Raw genomic sequence first — 17,804 nt, 5'->3', positions numbered from 1 at the left:
TTTATGTCATTGCTCCACAAGCTGTACTGGTTGCTGGTTTGCTTCCAGGTGCTGGTTATTACCTTTAAACTCCTGCATAGCATGGCATGGCATGGCTCTGAAGACTAAACAAGAAATAATGGATGGAAACTGATCAAGAAGAGATTCAACCTAGAAATTTCTGACAGTGAGAACAATAGACCAATGGAACAGCTTGCCAGAAATTGTGGCTGCTTCCTCACTGGAAGCTTTCAATAAGAGACTAGACAGCCATCTTTCAGAAATGGTATAGGGTCTCCTGCTTAAGCAGGGAATTGGACTAGATAATCTGCAAGGTTCCTTCGAACTCTGTATTCTATTCTATTCTATTCTATTCTATTCTATTCTATTCTATTCTATTCTACTCTACTCTACTCTACTCTACTCTACTCTACTCTACTCTACTCTACTCTACTCTACTCTACTCTATTCTTTAAGGAACCATCCCATTCTAATGGGACTGGCCCACCCCACCCGCTTTGGCAGAGGAAACATGCTGCAGACCCCATCAGTCAAGGAATATAAGTTGTGTAGAGTCATTTTAACAAGTTGGGTAGCAAATAAATTAGAAAGAAAGAAAGAAAGAAAGAAAGAAGGAAGGAAGGAAGGAAGGAAGGAAAGAAAGGAAAGAAAGAGAGAGAGAGAGAGAGAGAAAGAAAGAAAGAAAGAAAGAAAGAAAGATTATTTGACAATTATTTGACTTTAAAGCTGTACCTGCCACACACAGGATATAAGGACAAGAAGGGGAACGTATCCTCCTTTGTCTGGTAATCTTTGAAACATGTAATTAATTTAGAACAAAATGTATTGTCTAAGATTATTAACAAAAGTGAGAATACTTTCACATCTCTCAACTGAGGTTCTTCTTTCACCATGTAAGATCTCTGATGATACAATAATTTATTTAAAGCAAGGAGCATCAGGGAAGTAGAGAGTATTTTGCATACACAAGTTTTCAATTTCAGTCTTTGAAACAGAAGAGTTGAAAAAGTAGTTGAAAATGAATAGGTAGAATATTTTGGGATTTCCAAATACAAATTGATAAATTATTGGCGCATAACAACCCAGATATAATTGTAGTTGAAAGGAAGAAAGTGTGAATAATAGATGGAGTATTATCAGCAAAATAGAAGGGAAAGAAAGGCAAAAGATCACAAAGTAATAAGATCTGAAAATTCAAACAAAAAGATTATGACATAAACCAGCCACGGTGGTCCCAGTGGTTATCAGCACATTCGGTGCCATACAAGAAACCGCACTCAGAAAATCTGCACATTGACAAAATTTCCATCTGTTAATTAAAAAAAGGCCACACTGCCTGGGTCTGCTCATATACTATGCCTATACATTACAACATCCTAGATATTTGAGAGGAATTTGATGCATAGGAAGGGCACTACTAGCTAAAGAACTGGCAGCTGTGATTTCATATTGTAGTGATCAGCTAATAATAATTCATTAAATTGATATGCCATACAACTCCCATTGACTATGGAAAGTTTATAAATTGTTTAAAACATTTTAAAACGTGAAACAACAGAAAAAACATAAAACAAGGAAACAAAGATGGCAGAGAAAACTATCTGATTAGGAACAAAGAAAAGGAGGAAAGGGATTGACAATCATCAATAATATTGGAAGTCCAAATCTGATCAGATTCTACCAGTATACTCACCTATCACTTGCCGTATAGTAATATTTAGAAATCTAAAGAATTCCAATCCCCATTGTAACTTAGATTCACTTCTTATTGAGGATTCCTTATCTGTGCATTTTTTGTGTGGTTTGGGTTTACATATAATGATTTCTGCTGTTGGTAAATCACATTGAATAATAATATCTTCCAGGAAAGCATTGCCCATCTTTTCTAAAGCAATCATTAACTACAAACAAGCCCAAAATTTCCTGAATCTAGTCTTTCACTACCATATTACATCCCCATCATATAAGATATACAGTCACCATATCTTTCCAAATCACCCTAAACTCCTTTTATTTTTTTCTTTCACACCAAAATATCTTTGTATAAAACAGTGGTTCTCAACCTTTGTTTGGCAATGCCCCAGCTAAGCATCTCTTAAATTCTGATGCCCCCCCACCATGACATATAATTCTTACTATTCAAAAAGTGAATAGTAGCAGAGGAAGTAGCTTCATGCAGAGGAAGCCTAAAAGGCCATTAACTTGCTTTAAAAAAGGTTCCAAAGAACATGGCATCCATGAAAGAGAAAAATAAAAGAACGAAAGACAGTAGAAGTACTGAGGAACTTAAAAAATAATAGTATGAAGGGATATGAAAAAACAGCAAATCAAGTTTCAAAACATATAATAGAGAACTGAATTATTTTAAATATAAAATAATTTTAATGAAAGCTTTTTCTGTAATACTTTGATCATATTAATTGCTATACATATTAATTAATTACTATACGTATTACCTAACAAATTCAAAATACAATTTGAGCTCACCACGGGCCGTGGTGGCTCAGGCTGTAAGAAGCCTGTTATTAAAACACAGCTGCCTGCAATTACAGGTTCAAGTCCCACCAGGTCCAAGGTTGACTCAGCCTTCCATCCTTTATAAGGTAGGTAAAATGAGGACCCACATTGTTGGGGGAGCAATAAGTTGACTTTGTAAATATACAAATAGAATGAGACTATTGCCTTACACACTGTAAGCCGCCCTGAGTCTTCGGAGAAGGGCGGTATATAAATGTAAACAAACAAACAAAAAAAAACACCTCAAGATCATATTTACAACACAATCCTATGTATGTTCACTCAGAAGTAAGTACCATTGTCTTCAATGGGGCTTACTCCCGGGAAAATGTTGTAGGATTGCAGCTTTAGTCTATTTAAGTTAATGAGATCCTTGTGCTGCAGAGAGATTTTAAATTAGGCTCCAATTTCATCATGGATAGCGGGTATGAAGCCAAGTTTTAAATATTCTTGTGAATACTGACGAGCTTTTTTCTTGCTTCCACTACTCATCTTTTGCATAGGGTTTGTGATTAAAAGAAATAAATGTGAGAAAAACTTAAGAAATGTTGCAAATTATTAGAAGAAATAACTATTAAAAGAAGATGGCGCAGAAAGAGGGAAATTTAAAAAACATTCTTAGCTTAATTTATGAATAATAAGATTGTCATGAATGAAAGGGGGATTGTAACCTATGATACCCCCCTTTCCTCGCCCACTCGGTTTGAACCTGCAGCTTAGTGGGGAAATGCTTTGGTAGTTCAGGTGGAGGTGAATCACACAGGCCTGGCAATACCTATGCATGCGTGGCCCAGCCCCAGATTGCTCTCAGAAGAAAAGTCTTGTAAAACACGGCCTGGGAAACACAGACTAAAAATAAGTGTAAATCTAACAATTTATTATTTAAACTTGGGTCCTGGTTCTGTATCCTCACTGCTGGGCTTCCTCCAGCAGCCATCCACTCTGCCTCCCCACAGAGCAGCTCTCCCTGCAACTACCCAGCAGCAAAGCCCACAGGAAAGAGAGAGAGAGAGAGACTCTGCCAGTCCCATGTTCCTCAGTGGGAACACATCTGATTGGTTGCTCCCTTCTCCCCCCAGCTGGGATATCCTTTTCAAAGCAGGCCCTAGGAAATTCACTGTAACAAAGACAACTATAGGTAAATGAAACACAGCTGTTTCATCACAAATATATAAGAACAATTAGCGGACTTTCAAAAATTCAGTTAATAGCTCATTTTCGAATTGCCCCCATTAAAAATCAAATTGCCCACCTGAGGGGCATGGGCCCCACATTGAGAATCACTGGTATAAAGGTTTTTCCTCACTTTTTTTTTCATTCTAATGCCTTCTTAATCTTACCTTTGTTCTCTTTATTCAGTCCAACCATAGCTTGCTCCTCTTCATATTCCATCCTGTTTGGTTACTTATATTCCATTTAAATCAAATCATTTCCAACAGACATTTCCCTTTGCTTCCCTTTGCTTCCCTTCTCTAGCAGATAGTACCAGTACTTCACCAAAGCAGGTGCTAGGCTCTACTGCTTATCATATTTATTAGTCTATGTGGACCCCCAAATTCTGGTGATTAGATGTCTATCTGTCCATCTCTCTAAACTCCATCTATCCACTCCACATACAATGTATATTAGAAGATGTTCACACACATGTGATATTCATAAAATCAAGTTGCCTGACCTACATTTGTTACCTTGTCAGGTCAAAAAGAATGAATAGTCTGAATAGTCTTTGAATGCCACCTTGGTGGACAGATTCAAAAAGTAATTAGAATCGAGGGAAATCAATAGGCGAGTCCATGACAAAAATTTATATTATATTGTATTAAAATTATTTAATATTGTGTTAAATATTGTATTAAAATTATTTTCCAAGAGCTTTCTTCTTCTGTCACACTAAAAATTACTATTCAATGACATCCTTTTAGAACTATAAATAAGCAAGTTAAGAATAAGGAAATGAAAGCTGTCCTATTTTATTGTGCCTTTAGCCTGACCTGACTATTGGCAGGTTACAAATTTTGCTACATAAATAAATCTTAATTAATGATGAGGCTAGTAAAAATGCATGGAATAGCATAACATTTCTGATGTACCATTATACTGTATTTTCTAGCTATCCCTCCTCCCAACATCCCAAGTTTTTCTTTACATAGAAAAGGTTTTAAATGCGTCTTCTAATGAGGAAGTTGGTATGTGTAATACCATACTATAAGTAATAGTAAAGAGTGTCTTTTTCATGTAATTAGAATAGCTGACTATGTATAATATGATGAAGTTTAGACCAAGTATATTTATAGTGGTGTTTAAAAGTTTGTGAAGTCTCAACTTTTCAATATTTTTGTATAAATACATCTAAAATAGAGCAGGTAATCACCTTCAAATTCCTGGGAGTGGTCATTCAGGCCAAGAAAAGCACATGGAAAATATGCAGCTGCCTTGGGCCAAAGATCAGTGAGCACCATTCTTAAATTTTTCTGTGCAGAGGGAGAATATTATGTCCCTGTTGAAATTAAGCTTTTTCTGGCCAAGTCACTAGTACAGCTTCTTTACAGGACCTTGCTCAGACTGTCAGCTTTATGTTTTACATCATTAGAAATAGTTCAATACAAATTCATTAGATAAATTCTCCAGATGCCATGTTGTGTCTCAAATGCACTTCTGCACCTGCAGAAAGGATTGACAAAAGTCGAAGCAAGATTCTGTATAGTGTCCTTAAATCTCTGGCTAAAACTTAACTTCTTTCCGCAAAGTCTTGCTCCATTAATCCTCCAAGACAAATTGTCAGGCAATTTGCACAAATTCTCTTCATCATGGATCAAGGCTTTTGAGTCCAACTTTGCCAAACTAGGCTTCTCCCCAGCTTTAATAGTCAAGATGGACTATGATCTAGCAAGACAAACCTTGCGACAAAGAATGGAGGACATCAAGAGGCAGGCGGACTTAGGAAAAGCTCCGCTGTTTCTGGCTCCAGATGCCATTAGTTGTGTGTTGCTCCTGCCAGCTATCTTAGTCAGTTGGACTCAGCAAACCATGGGAAAACATTTGCACTCGTACAGTGCCATGCTCTTCCATCGGCAGTGCTGTACGGAAAGTATAAAAGTATACCACTCACTGAAAGCCTCTGTCCCTGAGGCCCAAGATGTTGGAGACTTGTAGATCACATGCTCCTTAGATGTTCCTTTTATACGATTAGGAAAAAATATATTCTGCCAATAACTGAAGTGCGCTCGGAGGCTTCAGTTAGTCCAGAATGCAGCTGCGCGGGTTATAGAGGGAGCTACGCGTAGCTCCCATGTAACACCGCTCCTGCGCAGACTGCACTGGCTGCCTGTGGCCTTCCGGGTGCACTTTAAGGTGTTGGTTATGACCTTTAAATCACTCCATGGCTTAGGACCTGGGTACTTATGGGACCGCCTGCTGTTACCACACGCCTCCCACCGACCCGTATGCTCCCATAGAGAGGGACTTCTCAGGGTGCCGTCCGCCAAACAATGTCGGCTGGCGGCCCCCAGGGGAAGGGCCTTCTCTGTGGGGGCTCCCACACTCTGGAATGAGCTTCCCCCGGGTTTACGCCAAATACCCGACCTTCGGACATTTCGTCGCGAACTCAAGACTCATCTTTTTATCCGCGCAGGGCTGGCTTAAATTGGGATTTTAATGTTTAAATTTATTAATTTTAAACGGGGTTTTTTAGTATGGTAAATTTTAATCATTGGGCTAATTTAAATAAGTTTTTTAAATCGTATTTTAAACTTGTATATTGTATTGTCGGTTTTATTATGCCTGTACACCGCCCTGAGTCCTTCGGGAGAAGGGCGTTATAAAAATCAAATCAAATCAAATAAAATAATAAATAAACTGCTAGGTATCCTGGCTGTTCTGACACTACTTATCTTCAGTGGTTGCTTAAGGATGAACAGTCCACAACTACAGTGCAAGTGGCTAGATTCTGTGCAGCAGCACTGGGGATTCGTCACAAACATGTGTCTGCTCCACCATAGCAATGTCATTTTGTGAAACCTTTTGCACTGCTTAGTCATTTCCCTTTAAGTGTTGAATCTACAACCGGCCACACTCAGAAAGCTCAAACTGCCCAAGGAGCTGCTTATACAGTTCTACAAAGGAATTATTGAGTCTATCATCTGCATCTCAGTAACTGTCTGGTTTGGTTCTGCAACCCAACAAGACAAACACAGACTTCAGAGGATAATTAGAACTGCAGAAAAAACAATTGCTACCAACCTGCCTTCCATTGAGGACCTGTATACTGCACCAGTCAAAAAGAGGGTTGTGAAAATATTTACAGACCCCTCACATCCTGGACATAAACTGTTTCAACTCCTACCCTCAAAACGATGCTATAGAGCACTGCACACCAGAAAAACTAGACACAAGAACAGTTTTTTCCTGAAGGCCATCACTCTGCTAAACAAATAATTCCCTCAACACTGTCAAACTATTTACTAGGTCTGCACTACTATTAATCTTCTCATTGTTCCTATCACCCATCTTCTCCCACTTATGACTGTATGACTGTGACCTTGTTGCTGGTATCCTTAAGATTTATATTGACTGTTTCCCTATGACTATCATTAAGTGTTGTACCTTATGATTCTTGATGAATGTATCTTTTCTTTTATGTACTCTGAGAGCATATGCACCAAGACAAATTCCTTGTGTCTTCAATCACACTTGGCCAATAAAGAATTCTATTCTATTCTATTATTCTATTCTATTTTACAGTTAAGGGATTGCAACTATCGTATAGTCAGACCATGTATAATTGACACTGGATTTTATTATAGATTTTAGTTGTTATTTATTATTTTATACTAGAATTTTTATGTGTATATATACTGAGTGCTTTTATTTGTTCTGGTCTAAGACTGTAATAATAAATTGTTGTTGTTATAATATAAGTAATAGTAAAGAGTGTCTTTTTCATGTAATTATAATATCTGACTATGTATAATACGATGAGGTTTAGACCAAGTATATTTATAATGTGTTTAAAAGTTTATGATGTCTCAACTTTTCAATATTTCTGTATAAATACATCTAAAACTCGATCAAATGATTAAAAAACAATATGCCTGTTCATGTATTTACCGAAGAAAATTATCCAAAACTACATAAGGAAAACAAGTATTATATTAAGTCATATTTATACAGAAATATGGGTTCGCAAACTTTCAAACACCGTTGTAAACTGAAGTTAATTTCTCTGCCTGTGAATCCTTAGATATCCTGATTGATAACTAGTAGCATCATGTTGGTGTTGACTCTTAGCAACCACACAGATTTTCTCCACCATACTTCTATTAGTTTAGCTTTTTTCACAATTCATAAAATGCTTTTTCAAAAAAATAATAATATTTTTTTTAAAAAAGCAATAAGGTAAAGAAATAACTTTTTTAAAAGAGTAATTTTGCATGTGGATTTTAAAGTAGTGCAAATTCAAGCAAGATATGTAGGATAGATTGTTGCGGATATGACAATTGATTATCATTTCTAAGCCAAATGTTCACTCCTATTATGAAAAGCTATGACTGCTGCTACTGCTTCTACTATCGATACACTACACATAAATACATTCCACTAAACCTATTTTTCCTTGAAAATTGCTTAAAAGTGGGAAATTTGCCAACTACACCACATTCTACATATATCTCTTCTTTGAAAATATTTTTTGATTTTAAATATTTATATCTTACTGCAAAGCTAACAAGCTGCCAATGTGTAGAAAAATTAGACTATATCCTGTTTTATGTTTTAAAGGATGCTGTAGAGGCTAAAGATATTTAGAGAAGAAATCGATTGTTCCAAATATTTCCTTTCAATTCATGAGAAGGCCTTGCTCTGCCATCTTGTGAGCAATGCCCTTGAAATGTATTCTCCACTTCAGCAAATGTTTAGACTCAGACTTAATATGTGTACACATTGTGTAAATAACTGCAAAGCTTTGATTCAACCTTTTCCATACTTTGCTTAGTTAATTACCTGGGTTTTTATGTTTACATGCAGTTAGTGTATCTCTAGCTATAAAGTACATAATTTATAATTGATGTAAATGATTGTTATTATGTCAATTAAGCAGCTGGGTTCTCCACCTTCCCACTAAACAGAATGAGTGATAAACAGAGTTTTACATGGAGATGCCTACTTTTCTTCAGAAAGGATAAAATAAATTACCTAGGTAGACTAGGTTGTCCAATTGTTCTCTGCTGAGGTAGATGCTGTATCTAGGCCTCCTTTCTTGACCTGTTGACTTCAGCAAATGGTCAATTTCGTCACGCACCACTGTTAGGGTTACTGGCTGGCGACCGCCCAACGCCTGTGGCACTTTCGCCCGATTGACCCGATGGACTATCTTTTGGCTGCCTACTCCTACAAACTGCGCATCGACCAGGAAAAGAGTTGGGGCATGCGGACGATTAAGCAGATGCCCACTACCAGGGGCGATCGAGGACCCCACTCGGGGGCGCCCATACTGTTAATTGACTCTCTGACTCTGGCCCAGTCACGTCTAAGGAGGTGGCTCGGGCGTCATACCGGGACATTATTTTGAGAACTGTACTTGGTTGGGTACAAGAGGGTGGCCCTTCTGCGGCGTTTTAAAAGAGTTTGTAAAGAAACGTGGGGAACTTTCGGCTCAAGGGGGGTGCCTGCTATGGGGGGATCGAGTGGTGATCCCAGAGAAATTGAGGAAAAGGGTGTTGGATCTCCTCCACGAGGGTCACCCAGTGTTGTGACCCAGGTTCCTGGACCCGGACTCCTGGACTCGGATGATTCAGAAAGTGAGGGAGAAGACCTGGCCAGCCCTGCTTCTCTTGAGCCCTTTCCCTCCCTGGCACCCACTCAAAGGGAGGAGGAGGGGCCGGCACAGCCTGATTCCATGGAGCCTCCTGCTGATTTGGCAACGCCCCAAGAACAGTTTTGGAGTGATGCAAGATTACGTAGACGTGATCGCCGTGCGCAGCAGCGGAAGAGTTGGGACAAAGCCAAGTCATAATTGTCATGCAGTGACATCTGCAGAGACTATAAATAGGAGGCGGGACTTCCTGGTTTTTTGTCTTGGACAAAGTAATGAGTTGGCGCGAGCTAATGAATTGGCGCGAGCTAACTGTTTCAATGGAGGGAAGAATATATTCGTGAGTAATTCTGGCCTTATCTATAATTTCCTCGTTATCTCCAGAAACTTGGCAGGCCCGTGGGTAGACGTGGCCAGGACATGTATCTATGTAAATAAAAGGAAAAAAGGAAGGCCTCTGACGGACTCTTTGCTGGGAGTATTTGGGGAAGGGAAACAGAACACCCAGGGATCGTAAGGATGAAGGGTCTAGCGAGAAGCTATGTGTGGTGGCCCTTAATGGACTCGGAAATTGCTGAAAGGGTAGGGAAATGCCAGGCCTGCCAAGAGTCCAGACCGCTACCCCCAACGGCCCCGGTTCGGGAATGGGAGAGACCCCAAGGGCCCTGGTCTAGAATCCACATTGATTTTGCCGGCCCCTTCCACGGCCAAACCTTCGTGGTAGTAGTCGACGCCTACTCCAAATGGCTGGAAATCATTCTCATGAGATCCATGACAGCCGAGGCCGTGATCTCAGTCCTACGGCACCTATTTGTAACCCATGGGTTGCCCGACACGTTAGTTTCCGATAACGGCCCGCAATTCACGGCAACCCAGTTTGAGGAGTACTTGGCAGAAGAGGGCATCCGACATGCCCTCTCGGCGCCTTTCCACCCCGCGACGAATGGCCTTGCAGAGCGTTTCGTCCGGAGCGCGAAAGAGGCATTGTCCAGACTCAAGCCAGGCGACTGGCAAACAAAAATCGATGTTTTCCTGGCCGTCCAACACAGAACCCCCTGTGTCACAACCTGCAGAAGCCCAGCAGAATTATTAATGGGCCGAAAGCTCAGGTGCCCACTAGACCGTTTAAATCCAAACTATACACCGGAGGGTTACAAGAGGGGACTCGAAAAAACAAGAGGGATGGAAAGAGGCGACCGAGTGTGGGCACACAACTATGGTGAAGGCCCAATCTGGGTAGCAGGACAAATCCTGAACATAACAGGTCCAAAATCATACTTGGTGGAGTTAAAGGACGGCCGAGTATGGAGGCGCCACATAGACCAAATACGAAAACGCATAGCCGAACAATCCGAATTAGACGAAACAGGCCCTGACTATACAATGTTTGAATCCACAGCTGACTCAAACCCGGGAAAATCGCAGGACTTATCTGAGTTCCCGGAGGTCCAGCGACGCCAACAGGTTCCATTAGAAAACAGCAGGGACGACTCTGCAAATAATCCAGGGCCGGATGGCCTAGAGGAGGAGCTGAGAGGAGCAAACAGCCCCTCCGGTCAGCTCGACCCACTCCCAGGGAATGAACTGCGCAGGTCCGAAAGAGTCAGGAGACGCCCAGTCTATTTGCGTGATTACGTTGAAAAATAATATGTAAATATGGGTAAAGTGTTTTCTGGGAGGGAAGGAGTGTAATGTATCTTTAAATGTTTTGGCGGGAAACAAGCACGTTGCTGATTGGTTGAAGCCGCCGGTTAAACTGTATATAAGGAGAGGTTTTTCCCCAGCCCGGTTGCTGGGTTCACCATATATTAAAGAGCTGTTGTCACTACCCTGGTCTCCAGCCTCGTTACTTCCCGAACTTAACACTAGGCTTCTCCCCAGCTTTAATAGTCAAGATGGACTATGATCTAGCAAGACAAACCTTGCGACAAAGAATGGAGGACATCAAGAGGCAGGCGGACTTAGGAAAAGCTCCGCTGTTTCTGGCTCCAGATGCCATTAGATGTGTGTTGCTCCTGCCAGCTATCTTAGTCAGTTGGACTCAGCAAACCATGGGAAAACATTTGCACTCGTACAGTGCCATGCTCTTCCATCGGCAGTGCTGTACGGAAAGTATAAAAGTATACCACTCACTGAAAGCCTCTGTCCCTGAGGCCCAAGATGTTGGAGACTTGTAGATCACATGCTCCTTAGATGTTCCTTTTATACGATTAGGAAAAAATATATTCTGCCAATAACTGAAGTGCGCTCGGAGGCTTCAGTTAGTCCAGAATGCAGCTGCGCGGGTTATAGAGGGAGCTACGCGTAGCTCCCATGTAACACCGCTCCTGCGCAGACTGCACTGGCTGCCTGTGGCCTTCCGGGTGCACTTTAAGGTGTTGGTTATGACCTTTAAATCGCTCCATGGCTTAGGACCTGGGTACTTACGGGACCGCCTGCTGTTACCACACGCCTCCCACCGACCCGTATGCTCCCATAGAGAGGGACTTCTCAGGGTGCCGTCCGCCAAACAATGTCGGCTGGCGGCCCCCAGGGGAAGGGCCTTCCCTGTGGGGGCTCCCACACTCTGGAACGAGCTTCCCCCGGGTTTACGCCAAATACCCGACCTTCGGACATTTCGTCGCGAACTCAAGACTCATCTTTTTATCCGCGCGGGGCTGGCTTAAATTGGGATTTTAATGTTTAAATTTATTAATTTTAAACGGGGTTTTTTAGTATGGTAAATTTTAATCATTGGGCTAATTTAAATAAGTTTTTTAAATCGTATTTTAAACTTGTATATTGTATTGTCGGTTTTATTATGCCTGTACACCGCCCTGAGTCCTTCGGGAGAAGGGCGTTATAAAAATCAAATAAAATAAAATAAAATAATAAATAAACTGCTAGGTATCCTGGCTGTTCTGACACTACTTATCTTCAGTGGTTGCTTAAGGATGAACAGTCCACAACTACAGTGCAGGTGGCTAGATTCTGTGCAGCAGCACTGGGGATTCGTCACAAACATGTGTCTGCTCCACCATAGCAATGTCATTTTGTGAAACCTTTTGCACTGCTTAGTCATTTCCCTTTAAGTGTTGAATCTACAACCGGCCACACTCAGAAAGCTCAAACTGCCCAAGGAGCTGCTTATACAGTTCTACAAAGGAATTATTGAGTCTATCATCTGCATCTCAGTAACTGTCTGGTTTGGTTCTGCAACCCAACAAGACAAACACAGACTTCAGAGGATAATTAGAACTGCAGAAAAAACAATTGCTACCAACCTGCCTTCCATTGAGGACCTGTATACTGCACCAGTCAAAAAGAGGGTTGTGAAAATATTTACAGACCCCTCACATCCTGGACATAAACTGTTTCAACTCCTACCCTCAAAACGATGCTATAGAGCACTGCACACCAGAAAAACTAGACACAAGAACAGTTTTTTCCTGAAGGCCATCACTCTGCTAAACAAATAATTCCCTCAACACTGTCAAACTATTTACTAAGTCTGCACTACTATTAATCTTCTCATTGTTCCTATCACCCATCTTCTCCCACTTAAGACTGTATGACTGTGACCTTGTTGCTGGTATCCTTAAGATTTATATTGACTGTTTCCCTATGACTATCATTAAGTGTTGTACCTTATGATTCTTGATGAATGTATCTTTTCTTTTATGTACTCTGAGAGCATATGCACCAAGACAAATTCCTTGTGTCTTCAATCACACTTGGCCAATAAAGAATTCTATTCTATTATTCTATTCTATTTTACAGTTTAGGGATTGCAATTATCGTATAGTCAGACCATGTATAATTGACACTGGATTTTATTATAGATTTTAGTTGTTATTTATTATTTTATACTAGAATTTTTATGTGTATATATACTGAGTGCTTTTATTTGTTCTGGTCTAAGACTGTAATAATAAATTGTTGTTGTTATAATATAAGTAATAGTAAAGAGTGTCTTTTTCATGTAATTATAATATCTGACTATGTATAATACGATGAGGTTTAGACCAAGTATATTTATAATGTGTTTAAAAGTTTATGATGTCTCAACTTTTCAATATTTCTGTATAAATACATCTAAAACTCGATCAAATGATTAAAAAACAATATGCCTGTTCATGTATTTACTGAAGAAAATTATCCAAAACTACATAAGGAAAACAAGTATTATATTAAGTCATATTTATACAGAAATATGGGTTCGCAAACTTTCAAACACCGTTGTAAACTGAAGTTAATTTCTCTGCCTGTGAATCCTTAGATATCCTGATTGATAACTAGCACCATCATGTTGGTGTTGACTCTTAGCAACCACATAGATTTTCTCCACCATACTTCTATTAGTTTAGCTTTTTTCACAATTCATAAAATGCTTTTTCAAAAAAATAATAATATTTTTTTTTAAAAAAGCAATAAGGTAAAGAAATAACTTTTTTAAAAGAGTAATTTTGCATGTGGATTTTAAAGTAGTGCAAATTCAAGCAAGATATGTAGGATAGATTGTTGCGGATATGACAATTGATTATCATTTCTAAGCCAAATGTTCACTCCTATTATGAAAAGCTATGACTGCTGCTACTGCTTCTACTATCGATACACTACACATAAATACATTCCACTAAACCTATTTTTCCTTGAAAATTGCTTAAAAAGTGGGAAATTTGCCAACTACACCACATTCTACATATATCTCTTCTTTGAAAATATTTTTTTTGATTTTAAAATATTTATATCTTACTGCAAAGCTAACAAGCTGCCAATGTGTAGAAAAATTAGACTATATCCTGTTTTATGTTTTAAAGGATGCTGTAGAGGCTAAAGATATTTAGAGAAGAAATCGATTGTTCCAAATATTTCCTTTCAATTCATGAGAAGGCCTTGCTCTGCCATCTTGTGAGCAATGCCCTTGAAATGTATTCTCCACTTCAGCAAATGTTTAGACTCAGACTTAATATGTGTACACATTGTGTAAATAACTGCAAAGCTTTGATTCAACCTTTTCCATACTTTGCTTAGTTAATTACCTGGGTTTTTATGTTTACATGCAGTTAGTGTATCTCTAGCTATAAAGTACATAATTTATAATTGATGTAAATGATTGTTATTATGTCAATTAAGCAGCTGGGTTCTCCACCTTCCCACTAAACAGAATGAGTGATAAACAGAGTTTTACATGGAGATGCCTACTTTTCTTCAGAAAGGATAAAATAAATTACCTAGGTAGACTAGGTTGTCCAATTGTTCTCTGCTGAGGTAGATGCTGTATCTAGGCCTCCTTTCTTGACCTGTTGACTTCAGCAAATGGTCAATTTCGTCACGCACCACTGCAAAAGCTTCTGGGTGCCTCAACAGATAATATATCGTCCAGAATACAACAGGAATTGTGTTTGCCACCGAGGCCCACAGAAAGGCGAAATGATGTGCTGGGAGAAAATAAGTGAAAAGGAAGATTAATAGCGTTTATTACACTGATTAGATTTGCAGTGTGCTAATTAAAAGATGTTAGGACACAGACCCAGCCAAGGATCAGTGAATGCTAATGAGGACCAATAGGCTTCTGAAAGTCTAATTTTCTGCTTAATGAGAATAGTTTGAAATGTAATTTCAGGGTGGGGGTGGGGGTGAAAAAAAGGGAGGAAATCCAGCTCAGTTATAATCTCTCATTATCACCATTAAGTATCTTGTTTTACCACCTCAGACAAAAAAAGAGAGAGAAAGAAAGAATCAATTATCAGACAGGATTGTTTCAGAGTAAAACATTTTATCATTACCCAATTAGAGAAAAAACATAAAAATTTCAAGGTCGCAATTTTGCCATTTTATTTCAAAGGACTCTAGTAAATTATCTGATATCGACCCAAGCAATCATTCAAAAGTTTGCTACCTGCTTTGTCATAATCGCTAAGCACTGTATAGTTTTCCAATAGATCTTTTCTGTCTTGGACCACTTCAGAAACATCTAACCATTTCTCCATCTTTTTTGGATTTAAATAGTTTATGAATTCTCTCCGGATCTTCTTGGTTGCTCCCAGCAATGCAATTGGTATGTTTAGAGCCAAATAGGAAAAATTGGCATCAAACTTGAGAAATTTTTCTCCAATTTCATCGGTAACATTATAGCTATCATTATGAGGATCCCTTCCAAAAAATGTTTTAAAGCTGGCTTCAAATATTATAGAGAAGCAGAACTTGTGCATTTTTTCCATCTCCCAATCTACCATTTGTGAGAACTTTTTCTTAAATATAATTTGGAGGTTCCTCATCACATTATCGGAGAGTGTGTCCAATGATTTGCCAAGAAGGTATTGATAATTCCTGTGTACAGGTTCATTTAGGTCAGGGCATTTCCCATTTATAATCGGCGGATGGTCAAATGCTTGGCTTGATAACTGATCTGCAATTTCTGAAAATTCCAGATACTTGCTGTTCTTGGTCACAACAGGATATTGGAGGGGGTTTATTATAAATGTAATATATTTGCCTGAAAGGAAAAAAAAAGAAATTGATCAAAGCCCACATGATAATTTATGCCAACATTCTGCAACCTGTTGCCTTACAATAGTACTTCTCTATCTCAGCAACTTTAAGATGCTTGGACTTCAGCTCCCAGAATTCTCCAGCTAGACCTGGTTGGCTGGTGAATTTTAGGAATTGAAGTCCATTGAGAAATAATGCCTTAGAGGAATCATGTTCAATAGCTCCCATCATCTCCAACATAGACATATTATGGTGATAGTGATCTAGAAAACAATGTTTTCTATAGGAGTCTCGTTCAGTCATAATCATTTTCTGGTGCTTCTCTCCAAATTATAGTAAAATGTGGCAGTCACAGAATGAATACTATCCTCACAGCACCAGAAGTGTGATCTTTCAAAAATACTTCTGGTGCTGTGAGGATGGTATTCATTCTGTGACTGCCACATTTTACTATAGTTTTGAGGGAAGCACCAGAAAATGATTTTGACTAAACCAGACTCTTCTAGAAAATAGAGTGTGTGTGTGTGTGTGTGTGTGTGTGTGTAAAGATAAAGATAAAGGTTCCCCTCGCACATAGTGCTTGTAGTTCCTGACTCTAGGGGCTGGTGCTCATCTCCGTTTCTACGCTGAAGAGCCAGCGCTGTCTGATTACGATTCTGTAGTCATTTGGCTGGCATGACTAAATACCGAAGGTGCATGGAACACTGTTAGCTTCCCACCAAAGGTGGTCCCTCTTTTTCTACTTGCATTTTTACATGCTTTCGAACTGCTAGGTTGGCAGAAGCTGCAGCAAGTAACGTGAGCTCACTCCGTTACGTGGGGCTAGGGATTTGAACCGTCAAACTGCTGATCTTTCTGATCAACAAGCTAAGCATTTTAGCCACTTAACCACCGTGTATGTAATATATGTGTATATAAATATAGCATACATTTTATATGTACATTGCAAAAAAGGAAATTACAATAAGCTACTATATTGGGTTTTGAGATATGAAAAAAATAGCAAAATAATCCATGATAGCATTGACAATATGCTATGCAGTCAAAGGTTGCAATACGATTCCTCAAATTTCTTTCCTTTCCCCAATCACAAGAAATTCGTCATAACAGAATTAATACTTTGCTTTGAATGGATAAGTAGCATTATACTTTATTGCACCAATCTTTTTATATTTCTGGCCTTTTATTATATTTCTATTAATATTTGTGGATCACATAATATTTGTGATCCCAATAACAATGGGTACGAACATGCTATAAATTTTTGCATCCTGGTTCCAGTAACAAATTATTCATTTTTATTAGGTTGTCTCTTGAGGTAACAGTAAACAAAATTTAACAATATAGTCTGTGAATGTTTCTAAAATGTTTCCTATGCTTTATTCACTAATATCTAAAACATAATTTAAGTATTTCCACAATAAATCCATAGTTGAGAAAGTCCAAATTTTTGGTATGTTATTCATCAACAAGTCCACCTTTTAAAATCTTATTTCATATCTCATAGATTTAACAAAAATAGCGCACTTATTGAACAAATCTGAAGCTTTATAAGTCACAATTTTTTCACTTCTAAATACCAAAACTTGCTAAACTTCTTCTGAATTGGCCAATAAACACAAGAAAGAATATTTTGTGGAAGATTGCAGGATACAAATTTAACATTCTTTAAAGCACTGTTTCTGATTTGTTAAAACAAAACATTTTCATTTTTTCCCAGGTACCTTTCAGATTTTTCATATCTATTTTGAGCAGAATATAGAAGTTAAATAAAACTTTGGAAACCTCTGAAATTCATTTGAACAAAACAGTAATTTTAAAACTATAAACCATTTATAGAGTACCCAAAACACTGTAAAAAAGCAAAAATAAATTATTTTTCCTTAAAAAGTATAAAATAATAGGAAAAGCTATTTAGAGTCTAGAAGAGACATTCCCCAAATACTATAACAGTACAAAGATTCCTCCCCCAACACTAGCTATGAAATTCACCTTCAATTGAAAA

The 17,804-nt window shown here is 38.6% G+C and overlaps 1 protein-coding gene across 1 annotated transcript in view; it reads right to left on the bottom strand.

The window, feature by feature from the left end:
* LOC131193896 (cytochrome P450 7B1) overlaps positions 1 to 17,804 on the bottom strand; it is a 125,635-nt gene that overhangs the window by 15,032 nt on the left and 92,799 nt on the right. The window contains exons 3-4 of the mRNA XM_058174297.1: positions 15,207 to 15,803; positions 14,539 to 14,745 (exon numbers count right to left, since the gene is read on the bottom strand). Of these exons, the coding sequence (XP_058030280.1) occupies positions 14,539 to 14,745; positions 15,207 to 15,803 (804 nt within the window). The remainder of the gene's footprint in view (positions 1 to 14,538; positions 14,746 to 15,206; positions 15,804 to 17,804) is intronic.

This window comes from Ahaetulla prasina, chromosome 3 (assembly GCF_028640845.1).
Source record: "Ahaetulla prasina isolate Xishuangbanna chromosome 3, ASM2864084v1, whole genome shotgun sequence".
In the NCBI taxonomy this organism is placed as follows: Eukaryota; Metazoa; Chordata; class Lepidosauria; order Squamata; family Colubridae; genus Ahaetulla; species Ahaetulla prasina.
Note: the sequence above shows the minus strand (reverse complement) of the source record. Positions and strands in the feature narration are given on the sequence as shown.